Raw genomic sequence first — 16317 nt, 5'->3', positions numbered from 1 at the left:
AGAAACCAGCTAAAATTTCATCATACTAAGTTTGTTTTCTCTCATATTAAATTGGTAAGGAGGAGCCTGTGCTTATTTCTAACTGGGAGTCTTTTTCATTATCCAACAGAGTAGTACAAAAGACAGTAGACCTTTAGAATGGTCCCCTCCCTTAAAGCTTCAGGGCACTGACTAGTAAAAAACAACACGAAATCCTGGTTGGGAAAAATAAGTGAGTTGTATTGAAATTCCTATTCCTCTGTTTTTGTCTTTTCCCATTTAGCTTTCTTGAACTGCTAACTTTCAGAATTAGGAGAAAATTGAACAATCATCAAATCCGTTTTAAAACTCATTATTAGAATTCCCATCTATTATATCACCAACATTTTGTCTATCAGCCCCTTTCTCTGGTGACCAAGAGTTTACTATGTCACAAATAAACAGCCCATTCCATGTGAGACAGTGCTTGCTCTTAGAATGTTCTCTTCTTTTTTGAGCTAAAAATCTACCTTGTAAAAGTTTCCTATTCTCTCTTTGCCTCCAGCTTTGCCTTCTAGAGCAAAACGGAACAAATCGATATTCTCCTCATAATAATAATAATAATAATAATAATAACAGATATTTAAAAATAAGAGAATCTTCCAAATTCTGTAAACAATTGATTTTCTAGAGAAATAAATTATCATAAACCTTGAATATCTTAGATTCAACCTTGACTATAGTAAGAGACCAAAGGCCACAAACTTCAATAGCAGGAATTTTTAAAGTATACAAGTGTTTTTGAGAGGATGAAGCACTCACTGAATTAACCATTAACTTCTGTTTACATAGATAAGAGGAAAGAATAGTCTATAATTATATGCCATTTATCATTGAATTTAAGTTAAATTTAAGTTGAATTTAGTCTGAATCTTTTCTCATGAAGTTGAATTTCTGTGTTTATAAAAGGAGTAGACTTTCCCAATAATATCAAAAGGTTTATTTTCATAGTTCCAAAGACTCTATAAATCACTCTTTATCATCCTGAGATTATGAGTTACTATAGGAAACTATTTCTGTTGTAAAGTATTATATTTGTTCACTTTAAGTCATAAACTCTGTTTGCCAAAGGAGGTTGATTATATTCGCTAAACATGATGAGTAACTATTAATCTAGTTCTGACTAAATCAACAATAATGAGAGTATACAGAATCTCTTATAATAGGGACATTATAAAGTAATTCCTTGTGGTAAAAAACTGTTTTAATTGTAAAATGAATAAGCAGCTCTAAATCAATTTTATTTATTTACTTTTAGAATAGGTAACACATTCTCATGATTAAAAAGTCAAAAGGCTAGTCTGTGAAAAGTCTTCTACCTGTCTCCTGCCATCTAGTTGTTTTCCCTAGCAGCAATCAGACAATTGATGATGTCTATTTCTGTAAAATTCTTCCAGGGATATTTTCTGCAAATATAAGCAATCATGAATACATGTTACTACCCTCACTTCTTACAGCAACACTAGTATACAATATACATTTTTAACACCTTGCTTTTTCACTTAACAGTAGATCTTGAAGATTATTTGAAGAACTTTCTTGTTCTTTTTTACGGCTGCCAGGTAAGCTTTGTAGGAATATACTACTACTGTGTTTAACCAGTATATTAAAAAACTGTGCATTAATGTTTATGAAAAAATATTTGTTTCCACTCTTTCGCTATTACAAACAAAACTTGTACATATGCTTGAGTGTATGTGTAGATTAAATTTTTAAAAGTAGAAGGAATTCCCTGGCAGTCCAGTGATTAAGGGACTTTCCCAGTGGCTCAGCAGTAAAGAATCTGCCTGCAGTGCAGGAGACATGGGTTCGATCCCTGGGTGGAGAAGATCCCCTGCAGGAAGCCATGGCAACTCACTCCAGTATTCTTGCCTGGAGAATCCCATGGACAGAAGAGCCTGGAGGGCTATGGTCATTGGGTTGCAAAGAAGCGGACAGGACTATAGCGACTGAGCACGCACGCACACACCAGTGATTAGGACTCCGCACTTCCACTGCAGGTGTCATAGGTTGGGTCCCTGGTGGGGGAAGTAAGATCCTGTATGTGGTGTCATCAAAAATAAATAATTAAAAATTTAAAAAAATTAATAATAAAAACGTCCTTGTGACTTAAACATTCTCAACAATTTTTTTTAGAGGTAGAATCGCTGGGTCCAAGGGAATAGTAATTTAAAAATTTGATAAATACCGCCACCGAGGGACTTGCCTGGTGGACCAGTGGCTAACACTCCATGCTCTCAATGAAGGGGGCCCTGGTTCGATCCCTGGTTGAAGGAACTGGGTTCCACATGTCGCAACTAAAGATTCTGCATCTGCAACTGAGACCTGGAGTTGCCAAATAAATAAATAAATATTAAAAAAAATACCACTATTGAACTGTCCTCTATAAAAGTTGTTTGAATATACACTTCTACCAGGAAAATATGAGAGTACCTGTTAAAACCACCACTACCACCACCACCTAGTCTTATGAGTCTTATAGATCCTTGTCAATATGATAGGTGAAAAATAATATTTCAAGAAAATTCTAATTTACATTTATCTTGGGCAAGAGTGAGCATTTAAGAGCCATTGCTATTAATATTTCTTTTTCTGTGACTGTTAGTTCATGTCTTTGCACTTTTTCCTCTTGGATTTTGGTTCTTATAGATTTAATCTTTTTATATAAATATAACAATCACCCATTTTCTTATGATACAAACTGAAAATACATATATATATATATATATAGTCATTTTCATCTCACTCTTCTTATGGTGGCTTTTGCATTACAGATAACTTTTTATTTCCACATAGTTGTATTTATCCATCTTTTATAGCATCTACATTTTCTTTTGTACTTTAAAAGATCTTCCTCACTTTGAGATTATAAAAACTGCCACAGTCCCTTCAAAAACTTTTTGGTTTCTTTCCCTTCCTTTTTAAAATCGTTGATATATTTTAAATTTCTCTTGGTGAATAGTGTGAGGTGTAGGTCTCAGTGAAATTTTTCTAAATGTCTGTCCAGTTATTGTAACACCAAAAATAGTGCCACTTTTTGTTTTTTACTGACTTGAAATTTTACCTTTATCATGCAAAATTATCAAGTATATTTCGATGTACTTTTGGACTTTCTGTTCTATTTCGTTGAATAGAGGTCAGTTGTGGCTCCATTCTTTGCTGATGGCAGAGTCCTGATTTTTCTATGGTGATTTTCCACCACTACCATTGGGTCCTCAGGGAAGGTGACCCTCAGATCGAACACAGACAATAAATCATTATCAGTCTAAGCTAGTACTAGTGGCCCTATTCCTTTTTAAAAATTTTATTTATTTACTTGGCTACTCTGGGTCTTAGTTTCAGCATGCGGGATCTAGTTCCCCGCCTAGGTATCGAATCCAGGCCCTCTGCATTGGGAGCTCCGAGCCTTATCCACTGGACCACCACGGAAGTCCCTCCCTTTTCTAGTTGTTGGTTTATGCATGGCCAGTAGACTTGAGAGGAACCATACTGAATGGCTACTAGGAATAATAAAAATCTATTAGACATACAAAGGGGGATGTTTACAAGTTGGCAGTTGGATATGTAAGTCTGAAATTCAGAAAAGAGGTCTGGAAATGGAGCTGTCTTTTGGGGGATTATCACTACTTAGATTGTATTTAAAGAAATGTGATAGGATAAGATTATCAAGGAGTGAGTATAAATGGAAAAGGCAAGAGGTCAAAGTATTGAGCCCTGGGGCACAGCAGTATTTAGAGGTCAGAGAAATGTGGAGAAATCAAGAGCAGCCAGTAAGGCAGAAGAAGAATCAAGGCAGTGGAGTGTCATATGGGCAAGGAGGAGGAATTGATTAGCTATGTCTACTGCTCTGGTACGTCAAGTAACAATGACCATTGATCTTTATGAGTAAATAGATGTCACTGGTGTCTCTTGACAAGAGCATTTCAGTGGAGTACTAGAGGTGAAAGCTCAGCTGGACAGGGTCCCATAGGAAATGGGAGAAAGGAAGTGAAGACAGTATAGTACCAGCCACCTTTGTGAGACATTTTGCTGTGAAAAAGAGCAGAGAAATGGGGTAATAGCTGGAGAGTCAAGCCCAGTCAAGAGGGTTTTTGTTTTGTTTTAAGATGGAGGAAATAAATTTATTTTGGTATGTCAAGGGGAAAGAAAAACCATGATGTAGAAGAGGAGAACTGCTGGATAGATGACTCAAAGGAAGTGAAACAGCAGCACAGTCGCACTGTCCTACTCAAAGTGTGATCTGTATACTAGTGATGGCCCACAAAAGTTTGTCACCAGTTTGTGACAGAAATTAAGAGTAAATATTTAGAAACTTTTATGACAATTTGAGAGAAACATTTTATGTCTATCGGATCTAATAACAGCAACAAAAGAATCTGACCTGGACTAGTCAAATTAACAACAACAGAAAAATCTGACCTGGAGCAATCAAATTCGTAGAGATGGAAAGTAACATGGTGGTTGTTATGATCCGAGGTGAGGAGGAAATGAGGAGTTACTGTTTAAAGAGTACAGAGTGTTGGTTTTGCAGGATGACAAGAACTCTGGAGCTGGATGATGGTTATGGTAGCACAATAATGTGAACGTATTTAATGCCACTGAACTGTATACTTAAGAATGGTTAGGAGGGTTAAAAAAACTATATCTGGGCTTGTATTTTCGTATGTCTGTTTTTAAAATTTGATTTTTCTAGTAATTAACTTTAATTGCATTTTATAAAAATATAGGTTTATGGCTAATTGGGGGGAGAAAACAAGCCTTTTTGCACAGATAGTATGAGAAGAATTGAGGAGGGTTTGCCCTTGGCTAAAAGGTAAATAGTTCCTTTGTAGTAAGCAAAGGAAGGCAGAGTACAAAGCAGTCAGGAGCATAGCAGAGGTATAAGTAGGTTGGAGGTCATGGCGGTGTTGGCAACCTAGAGGTGTTTTCTTTTGCTTGTTTCATTTTCACAGTAAATTGGAAATGAAACCATCAGGTATGTAAGAAGCTTTGGAAGTCTGAAGAGAGAGCTTTGAAATAGTCACCCAGTGGTGCGGGGGAGTAATGGAACTGGAGAAGTGTAGTAGGAGAGCCAAGCATTAAGGGCTTATTTGACAATAATGATATTGAGTTGTAGGTGGAGGTCAGTCAGTATGAGTTCAGATTTTTCTCCACTCTACCCCATTTTGCTGCAGGTTTAGGATAAAAGTTTCCTCAGGTGAGTACAGGGAACAGGAAGAATTAGAGAAATGAAGATGAATACCTAGGAAAGATTTTCATAACGGACGTAGAAGCTAAGCTGTTCATGAAAGGAAATGAGGATACAGGATAGTGTGAAGAACAGTGAAAAATGTATTAGATCAGTGGATTCTGAGTCTTGGTGGACTTGATCAATTTTGGAGTTGGGTATTAGAGGAAGTGAGCTAGAAAGGAAGGAGGTTTAGGTGGGAGAGTTGGTGATTAACACTGAGATTATATTAATAGATTTCAGCACAAGCTGGAATCAAGATTGCAGGGAGAAATATCAATAATCTCAGATATGCAGATGACACCACCCTTATTGCAGAAAGCAAAGAAGAACTAAAGAGTCTCTTGATGAAAGTGAAAGAGGAGAGTGAAAAAGTTGGCTTAAAACTCAACATTCAGAAAACTAAGAGCATGGCATCTGGTCCCATCACTTCATGGCAAACAGATGGGGAAGCAATGGTAACAGTGACAGGCTTTATTTTCTTGGGCTCCAAAATCACTGCAGAGGGTGACCGCAGCCATGAAATTAGAAGACGCTTGCTCCTTGGAAGAAAAGCTATGACCAACCTAGAGAGCGTATTAAAAAGCAGAGACATTACTTTGCTAACAAACGTCCCTGTAGTCAAAGCTATGGTTTTTCTAGTAGTCATGTGTGGATGTGAGAGCTGGACTATAAAGAGAGCTGAGCACTGAAGAATTGATGCTTTTGAACTGTGGTGTTGGAGAAGACTCTTGAGAGTCCCTTGGACTGCAAGGAGATCCAACCAGTCCATCCTAATAGAACTCAGTCCTGAATTTTCATTGGAAGGACTGATGCTGAAGCCGGAACTCCAAGATTTTGGCCACCTGATGGGGAAAACTGAGTCGTTTGAAAAGACCCTGATGCTGGGAAAGATTGAAGGCGGGAGGAGAAGGGGGGAGGATGAGATGGTTGGATGGCATCATCGACTCAATGGACATGCGTTTGAGTAAACTTCAGGAGTTGGTGATGGACAGGGAGGCCTGGCGTGCTGCAGTCCATGGGGTCGCAAAGAGTCGGACACGACTCGGTGACTGAACTGAACTGAACTACAGTTATTGGAAATAAGATCAAAAGTATGAGCTGGGAAATGAAAAGCTGAGGCAAGGGTGGTCCGTAGTGGAGAGGACCATGAGAAGTTAGCACATTGGAGGTTATCATCTAAAAGAACTGAAATGATCAAGAATTACGATAATGGTAATGAATAAAATGACAATGAACCAGAAGCACAGTGTTCTGTAGGTGACCGAAACGAGTGACTGCTCTAGTCTCCTGTTATGACGTATATTTAAAGGTCTTATTTTTAAAGCTCTGCTTATTTGAGGAAGCGCAGCTCCTTTAAGAGCCTGGGAGAGCGAAAAGCCACAGAACCGAAGCTGTGCGGTAGCTTTTGTCGGGACTCCTCCGCCGAGACTGCGCAGTGAGAGCGGAGGCGGGGCCAATCGTGGGCTCGCGGGCGAGGGCGGGGCCATGGAGGCGGAGTCTGAGCTCCGGGTTGGGCTGCGGCTGCGGCTGCTGCACTTCCAGCTTCTGAGGCCAGGAGGCCGAGTCCTGGGCGAAGCCCAGAGCCGCCGCTCGTCGGAGCCTCCTGGAGCCCCCGCGCAGGCTCAGCCTGGGGGCGGGCTCAGGCCCGGCCCGCCGCGGAACCCAGGACAGAGGCTGCATGCCCGAGGACCAGGCCGGCGCAGCCATGGTGAGGGAGCGAGGCCTGCCTGAGCCGCGGCCGCCCGCCAACCTGGCCCCCGCGGGCCTGCCCTCCCCAACTCTGATGCCCTGTCTGCTCCTGCCTTTACCTCCCTTCCTTGTTACCTACCCCTGACTGATCCGCTCCTTCTTCCCCGGCCACCTGCTGGGGTAACCCCCCCCCACCCCGCATCTCTCTCCACTCGGTGACACCCCCTTTTTTTTTAATCACCCCCCAGTGACAACCTCTTTCGCGTTCCCCTTTGCCTCCCCCTCCTCGTCCTTTAATCCGACCTTCCTTTTCTCCTCTGTGGTTTTGCCTTGTTCTCTCTTTTGGGATCTCTACACCTTCCTTCTGTTTCCTCCCTCCTTTTTGCTCCTGCTTTTTGCTCTCGCTACTTGCCCCCCTTTCACCATTTTATCTCCTCTCCGTATCCTTTCTCCCCTTCGTCCTCCACCATCCACATTTCCTCTCCCCCTTATTGGATGTCCTCTCTTCCGCGCTCTCACAGCTGTCCCCATTTCCTTCTACGGGATTCAAGGGTCTAAGCAGGAACAATTTGAGGGCGGTTGCTTCCCAGGAGCGGTTGGGCGGGCAGATAGGGAGTCGGAGGCTTTCTTCTTCCTTTTCTTTTTTGTCGAGGGAAGGGGGTAGATTGGAGAGAGCCTACAAGCCTGATTACCTAATGTCACTGCAAAAACTGAGTGATAGTGTGATTTGGAGACGGACGTGGGGTGCGGGCCGGCATGCATACTATGGCGTTATGAGATATCTAGTTTTTTTGATAGAAGTAACTTAAAACGTTTTAAATTGAATATTTATTTTGAGCATCTTTTAATGTGGAAGTGTAGCTTGGGAAATTTAAAAATATTTGTTTACAGGCTTTTCTGTTACTGAGAACAAATGGTTTGTTTTTATTTGGAGGCTGAGACCAGGGCATCTGGAGATGGAAAATCAGCTTGGCAGTCAGTTTGTGACAGTCTCCTTAGTTGAGACCAGGGCATCTGGAGATGGAAAATCAGCTTGGCAGTCAGTTTGTGACAGTCTCCTTAGTACCTCTATTATCTTCATTTGTTTTACCCTCTCTGCTTTTAGTTGGGAGAGCCTTACATTTGCAGATTTTCTATTTCCTTCCTGTTTGAAGCTTCAGTGGGTCTTTCATTGAATTGGGTTACACATGGTTTGCAGTTCATTTGATTAATCCTTTGCTCCCGCATATGCAGCAATCTAAATTTCGGTCTCTGGGAGGAGTAAGACATTCTAGTCAATAGTAACTCCTGGTAATTATGTTCTCCTAGGAGGTTAGTCAATTTCTGTTTTTTTCCCCTGTTTTTTGTAGAGTGGTTCAAAGTTACTTAATCTGTGAACTTTCTCTAACTCACTGACTCTGCATTTTTAGGTGGTCATTCTCCAGTGTCTGCTTGCACAACAACCCTTCACATTCACAACCCATCACACTGCTATTGTATATTAATCTGTTTCTTCCCCTGAAATGTGAGTTCGACACAGTTACCATGCCTTACTCCTGTTACTCCCAGTGCCCAGGCCAAGTAGGTGCTTGAATGATTTCACTTTATGGTCTCATTTTTCCTATCTGACAAATGTGATCTTGAACTGAAATTTGAGAAAACTAGTGGACTACTCAGAAAGAGTGAGTTTGAGATTCTTATTTTTGGTACAGAAAGGAAATTTATTAAGATGTGACCTTTTCAGAATAAAGAGCTGCCCCAACAAATACACCAAGTGGCTAGATTTTTGAAAGTGTTAGCCTTCCCACAGAGAGTGAATGTATGAGTACAGAGGGAGAAGTTATAAACTCCTTTTTGGGTGTTTAGGATCCAAGTGTGCCATTTGAGCTGGGCTTGAAAAGTGAATAGGGTTTGTATAGATCATTTTGGGTAGGGGAAGAATATTGTGAATGTGAGTAGAAAGTAATGAGGATGTATTGTAGGTAGTAAGATTACTTTTATGTGGCATAAAGAATGTAGGAATGAGGATGTGTAGTAGGAAATGAGACTAGAATTAGATATATTCGACATGGTTATGGTTTAGACTTTGTCTCCACCTAACTGGATTTTTCCTTGTTAAAATACATACACACAGTGTAAAAGTATATGTATGGGAGAGGTGAAGAGAAGGCAAAATATTAGCTTATTATGAGCTAAAAATTATTTGTAGAGGCTACTTAAAAAAAATTTCCTTGTGTAATTGGTATAATAGGCACTCAGGAACCAAATATTATTATAAAGCTTTGTGTTTCATATTTTTCAAAATGTTCCTTGTTAGGTTGTATTTTGAATAGCTGACGTGTCTAAGACAGGGGTTCTCAAGTTTATCATGAATCAGAATTACCTGGAGGGCTTGTGGTTGGTCTGCCACTTCCAGAGTTTGATTTGTTGGGTCTGGAGTGGGACCTGAGAGCTTGCATTTCTAACAAGCACCGTGTCACGCTGGTGTTCCTGATCTGTAAACCACATTTTTGAGAACCAGTGATTTAAGATGTAGTCCTTTTTATTCATCTAACAGTTTTTGGACTGCCATTGACTGTTGACATTGAGGATATTGCAAGTAATAAAATGGATGGTCTCTGCTTTTTTGTATGTTTTGTCTGTGGACAGGATAGCATCAAGCAAAAAGAGTGATTATAAATGTGAAGAGTGCTAAAAAAGGAAAAGTGGCAGGATCATGATATGGGAAAGTTAGGGATGGCTTCCCAGAGGGTCTTACTTTGAGGAGAAGCCTAAGGGACTAAATGACAGGAGTTGAGTTATGTTGTGGAAAACCTGTTTAGAAGGAATAGCGTATGTGAAGGACCTAGTACTGGCTCTTGCCTGCTTAACTGCATATCCTGGAGTTCTCAGCTCAAGGAAGTCAGGGAAACCCCAGCTGCCCTGCCTACTCATCAAAACAAAAACAAAAACACCGCTAAGTCACACACTTTTATGTAAGTCTCTTTGATAGAATACACATCAATTGTAATTTTATATTTCTTGCTATGATTTTTCAGTTAATATCTGTTGCTACCTTCAAACTTTAAAAATCATTGATACAGAAGTGACTTGACTAGCTTCCAAGGGCCAGGTGATGTTCTAGGCATTGTGGTTAAAGTGGTAAAAAAAAAAAAGACAATAAACAAATATATTATGAGAATAGTTGTAAATGCTAAGAAGAAATAAATCAGGGTAAGGTATAAAATTAAATATGTTTGTGTGTGGAACTATTTTAAATGATATGGTTAGGCAGCAGCATTAGTAGCTGCTAAGTAGCTGCTATTTACTGAACATGACTGTGTATAAGACCTGTTTTGTGTCTTATATTGTGTCTTTAACACCTACGTAGTGCCTGATGCATAATATGTGCTTAATAAATATTTGTTGAATGGATGGCTGACTTTGGGAAGGATCAGAAAGTCAGGTAGACTTTGTTGAAAAAGACCATTTGAGTTGGAGTTTTACCTTTTGGGTGTTTATTGGATAAGAGTTTGAGAAGGAAAGCCATTCTTGGCAAAGAGACCGACATGAGCATAGAAGCTGAAACGGAAGGAGGCATGATGTATGTGGGGAAATGCCTGCCGATGGGTTCGATCCCTGGTCCTGGAAGATCTCACATGCTGCAGAGCAACTAAGCCCCTGTACCGTAACTGTTAAGCCTGTACTCTAAAGCCTGGAAGCTGAAACACCGAAGCCCACAAGCCCTAGAGCCTGTGCTCTGCACAAGAGAAGCCACGGCAATGAGAAGCCTACGCACTGGCAACTAGAGAGTAGCCCCTGCTTGCTGCAACTGGAGAAAAATAAAAGCCCTTGCAGCAACAAAGACCCACATATTCAAAAAAATAATAATAAATTAATTTTAAAAAATAGATAAGAACTGACTTTTAACCTTAAATTAGGAATTCTTGCTTTTTTGTACTTTAAAATCAGTAGATCTTTTTTAAAAATTAATTTTTATTTGACTATAGTTGATTTACAATATTGTGTTAGTTTCTGCTGTACAGCAAAGTTAATCAGTTATACATACACATATATCCACTTTTTTAGATTCCTTTCCCATATAGTTCCCTATGCTATACAGTAGGTCCTTATTAGTTAACTATATATATATATGTGTGTGTGTGTGTGTGTGTGTGTGTATAGTAGTGTGTATATGTCAATCCTAATCTCCCAATTTACCCCTCCCCCTTTCCCTGATGGTAACCATCAGATTGTTTTCAGTATCTGACTCTATTTCTGTTTTATAAATAAGTTCATATATACCATTTTTTAAGATTACTTGAGTGCTATCATATGAAATTTGTCTTTCTCTGTCTTATTTCACTCAGTATGACAATCTTAGGTCCAGCCATGTTGCTGCAAATGGCATTATTTAGTTATTTTTTTTATGGTTGAGTAATATTGCTTTGTATGTGTATAATACATATTGTATGTGTATTGTACACATAAAGATATAAAAATATCTTCTTTATCCATCTGTCCATGGACATTTAGGTTGCTTCCATGTTCTAGCTATTGTAAATGGTGCTGCAGTGAACATTGGGGTGCATGTACCTTTTTGAATTATAGTTTTCTCCAGATATATGTCCAGGAGTGAGATTGTTGGATTATATGGCAACACTATTTTTAGTTTTTTAAGGAACCTCCAGTCTGTTTTCTATAATGGCTGCACCAATTTACATTCCCACCAACAGTGTAGGAGGGTTTCCTTTTCTCCACACCCTTTCCAACATTTATTGTTTGTAGATTTTTTGATGATGGCTAGTCTGACTGGTGTGAGATGATACCTCATTGTGGTTTTGATTTGCATTTCTCTAATAATCAGTGATGTTGAACATCTTTTCATGTATTTTTTTGCCATCTGTGTGTCTTGTTTGGAGAAATGTATGTTTAGATCTTCCATCCATTTTTTTGTTAGATTGTTTGATTTTTTTTTTAATATTGAGCTGCATGAGCTCTTTGTATATTTTGGAGGTTAATCCTTTGTCAGTTATTTTGTTTTGCTTTTGGTTTCCTTGGTTGTGCAAAAGCTTTTAAGTTTAATTAGGTCCTATTTGCTTATTTTTGTTTTGATTTTCATTACTCTGAGCGGTGGATAAGTAAAAATTAGTAGGTTTTTCTATTTTTTCTATTTTTTTTCTAAATGACAAAATAAAAAGAATGGTTCCAGGCTGCTGCTTACAAGCTTGTCTCCACAAATAAAACATTGAAAGTATGGATATTGCAGTAGTAGTTCTTAGTCACTTAGTTGTGTCCGACTCTTTGCAACCCCATGGACTGTAGCCCTCCAGGCTCCCCTATTGATGAGATTCTCCAGGCAAGAATACTAGAATAGGTTGCCATTTCCTTCTCCAGGAGATCTTCCTGACCCAGGGATTGAACCCGGGTCTTCTGCATTGTAGACGGATTCTTTACCATCTGAGCCACCAGGAAGTATGGTTAGTTTACTTCTAATATTGAAAATCCAAATTGGATAGAATTATCATCACATTTCTTTTTTTAATACTTAAAAATACTGAGATATCTGAGATACCATTTAAAATACTGAGATACCGTTTAAGAGTCCTGGTAAGATAAATGCACTCATTTACTCCTATTTTGTCATTGCAACTTATGTTTCCTGCTTTTCTTTCACCAACAGTTCATTATAAGAATAAAAATAATTTAAAATTACTGTGTTGTTTAGTGTATAACAATTGAGTGTCTGTAATATGATGAGCCAGTTTCCTAATTACCACTAATTCACACATGTTCAGTAGATCAATTTTTGGAATCTCTCAACCTATTCTGTTTTCAAAGGAGAATACTTTAAGTAATTTTTTCATTATATGGTAAAAACAATACACAAATCAGTGTCTATTTGTGTATAACTGAGTCACTTTGCTGTATAGCAGAGATTGGTATGCTAAGTCGTGTCCGACTCTGTGCGACCCCATAGACGGCAGCTCACCAGGCTCCGCCGTCCCTGGGATTCTCCAGGCAAGAATACTGGAGTGGGTTGTCATTTCCTTCTCCAGTGGATGAAAGGGAAAAGTGAAAGTGAAGTCGCTCAGTCGTGTCCGACTCTTTGCGACCCCATGGACTGTAGCCTACCAGGCTCCTCCGTCCATGGGATTTTCCAGGCAAGAGTACTGGAGTGGGGTGCCATTGCCTTCTCCGGCAGAGATTGGTACAACACTGTAAATCAACTATACTTCAATTAAAAAAAACTTAAAAAAATACAAAGCAAGATATCAATGTTGAATTTAATGATTGAGTCAGCTTTGAATTAGGAAATTTTGGCTTGAACACTACTTTTTTCATAGGTTCTAAAGCTAACCCTTAAAAACGCACAACCAATAAGTAGCAGAAATAGTCATTATTTGCTGTAGAATAAAAGATATTTTTAATGCTAGTAATTAATATAGGAAGATGTTAAGACAAAGTTCTTGAATGCTGGGACATTTATTTAGAGAGCATGATCTCCCACATTTCGTGAGCACACAGTATCAGATGATGTACTAATTAATCTTCACAATTCCATGAAGTTGATGTTTTCTCATGGCACAGTTAAGAAAACTGAGCCTTAAAAAAAATCAGGCAATTACGGTCATAAACCAAATAAGTGACTGGACAGGATTCAAGCACAGGTTTGTCTGACCCCTAAGTCTGTGCTATTTCAAACACCTCCCCTGGACTGTGAGATTTTCGGAATCTAAACTGAATTCAAGTATTTTAAATATTTGTACTATTGTTTCCATTTTAAAAGTAATTTAATATTGAGAGAAAATTGGTCAAAGAGTGTATAATTTTATGGTTCTTGATCTGTCTTGCCATATCCCTTTCTGCAGAGCATTTGTAGAGTGTCAGATGTTGGTGGTATTCTGTCTTTAGCATTTAGATACCTTTTTCAGGTTGAAAAGCTTGAGACACACGACAGGAATATACTTTTAGAACACAATAATTGGGGGGAAAAGCCCCAAAGGCTGGTGGAAATCATTATTCTAACAGCATCTGTTGGGCATTGAAAGTGTACATTTCAAGATATTATTGTGTACAGAGCATACTCAGTATGCATGTATGCAGTATGCATGTAAATTTGTGGATTCTTCATTCCGCATAAGAAACCTACAGTTTAGGGCCCACTAGATTACAGTGGTCTCATAGGGCTGCTGCAGCCACACAGATTGTACTGCACAACACAGGTAGCAACTGTACCTGTGGCCGGCAGTGGGTCTACAAATACCTGTATCCTGTGTACTTGGCAGCGTAAATCACATAGTGGGAGTTCAGCAAATAGTTCTGCGCAGTATACGAGGATTCTTAAGATCTAACTCTTTAATGAGCTAATCATTTTATGAGAAAAAGTCCTTGCATTTTATGTTCAGTCATACTGAGCACACATACTGTTTATTATGCCTCTAGTTTTGCTTAGACTCTTCCTTTAGCCTGGAATGCTGTCTCCTTGACTATTTAACTTTCAAGTTCCCTTAAAGCCCTACCTCCTTTGTGAAGCCTTCATTTACCCGCAGGTAGCCTTGGGTTCCTCCTTTTCTTATGCCTCCCCTGTACATTATATGTGCTTTGGGTACAGGAATTACTGTATGGTGCTAGTATTTTTAATGAGGCTGGTTGTCTCTCCAGATTATGAGCTTTCTGAGGGTAAGTACAGTATTGTGTTTTTTCAGCTTCATGTCTTAAACAGTTGGCATAATTCCTAAGGCTGAAAGAATGTGTGTACTTTGTAGAGAATTGCATAAGGTGAATGTTTACTGAGATGTGAGTCATGAAAAAGGGAGAAAAAGATGAACACTTTGTACAGGTCCTCTGAGGAGGGAAAAAGAGTTTTGATGGGTAAGAAATTTTGGATCAGATAGTTTCTCTTACTAGCATAAGTAGTAGTTTTGACCCGGGATAAACATTTCTGTAGAGAGAGTTCATCAGGAAGAGCTGGGGAAGAAGCCAGATGATTTTGAGATGAATTGCAAAGCACTATCCCTTTGTATAAACATTTGCAAATTATTTGTCTATAATTTGTGGCGGTATCCTTCCAAAGAATAGAATATTTAAATACAGATAGTAAAGAATCAGTTATTGGTAAATGTAGAGGGGTGGTTAAATTATTTAAATATTTTGTTAACTGTATATAAAGATCTTTTTTCTTTTTTCCTATCTCCAGTTCTCCCTTGTATGAACACTTTGTTTAGCTCTCAAAAGCATCTTAATGCATGTTCAATGTCATATTCTCCTTTTCTAAGGGCATTTTAAAAAAAAGTTTCAGTGCTCTTGGTTATGTAATATCAGTTATTTTCTTTTCATAGGCCTTGTAACCTTTGGCAAGTCGTTTCACCTTGCTGTGCCTCCAATTTTAAATCTCTAAAGTGAAAAGGTTGTATTAAATCCTCTCTCTGTGACCTCTTACACCTGTTAAAAACTGTAGTAAGATTCTAGCATGTTAAAGGTAAATATTTTAGTAAAGTAGGTACATTGTATTACCTGTAGTGGCAGACTGCTTTAATAGGTTTTAATTTCAGGTGAACCTGAGCTCTTGCCTCCATTAATATACTATCCCACTTTTCACAGCAGAAACCCTTCTTTCAATTATGTTAATATTCTATAGTATGTTAGTATTTTAAAGGCATTTTCATACACATCCCATTTATTCCTCAGTGCCATTTTGTGAGGTGGTCAAGATAGAGGTTTAGCAGATAAGAAAACTGAGAAGTTAGTTTCTTTACCTAAGGTCACACAGCTACTAAATAGCAGAGCTGGGACTGACTGCAAGCCCAGCGCTCTTTCCATTATTAACCCAGCTTCTCTGTTTACCATATTATATTTCAAAACTAATGCTAATAGTTAAGAGGAAAATAATGCTAAAGTATCTCTTTGAGTTAGTGATTGCTATGATCTGCTCATCTGCTAAGTGACTGCTGACCTGAATTTTTGTTTTGTTTCATGGAATAGCTTTGTTATATGAGCTAAGATGGAAGGGAAGGGGATTTATTTACTTTTGCAAGCCTTGATCTTTTGTAGATAGAAATCTAGCTTCTTGCCCTTTAACACAGAGCCCTTTGCCACACTGGCCAAGCCTTGAAGTAATACATGCAAGTAGCTTGCCTTCAGTTCAGTTCAGTTCAGTTGCTCAGTCGTGTCCGACTCTGCGACCCCATGAACTGCAGCACACCAGGCCTCCCTGTCCATCACCAACTCCCAGAGTCCACCCAAACCCATGTCCATTGAGTCGGTGATGCCATCCAACCATCCCATCCCCTGTCATCTCCTCCACCTGCCCTCAATCTTTCCCAGCATCAGAGTCTTTTCAAATGTGTCAGCTCTTTGCATTAGGTGGCCAAAGTATTGGAGTTTCAGCTTCAACATCAGTCCTTCCAATGAACACCCAG

The 16317-nt window shown here is 39.0% G+C and overlaps 1 protein-coding gene across 5 annotated transcripts in view; it reads left to right on the top strand.

Moving 5' to 3' along the window:
- The first annotated feature begins 6723 nt into the window (after positions 1–6723).
- ZYG11B (zyg-11 family member B, cell cycle regulator) overlaps positions 6724–16317 on the top strand; it is a 73134-nt gene continuing 63540 nt past the window's right edge. For 3 of the 5 annotated variants that reach the window (XM_081485276.1, XM_081485278.1, XM_081485279.1), the window contains exon 1: positions 6796–6956. In XM_081485276.1, the coding sequence (XP_081341402.1) occupies positions 6927–6956 (30 nt within the window). In that variant the 5' untranslated portion in view covers positions 6796–6926. Of the gene's footprint in view, positions 6957–16317 lie in introns of all 5 variants that reach the window. The other 2 variants (XM_081485275.1, XM_081485277.1) reach the window with 2 other exon arrangements.

Source organism: Giraffa tippelskirchi, chromosome 5, assembly GCF_054371585.1.
Source record: "Giraffa tippelskirchi isolate mGirTip1 chromosome 5, T2T-mGirTip1v1.2.pri, whole genome shotgun sequence".
Taxonomy (NCBI): Eukaryota; Metazoa; Chordata; class Mammalia; order Artiodactyla; family Giraffidae; genus Giraffa; species Giraffa tippelskirchi.
The sequence above is the reverse complement of the archived record's forward strand: the minus strand, read 5'-3'. Positions and strand labels throughout refer to the sequence as shown.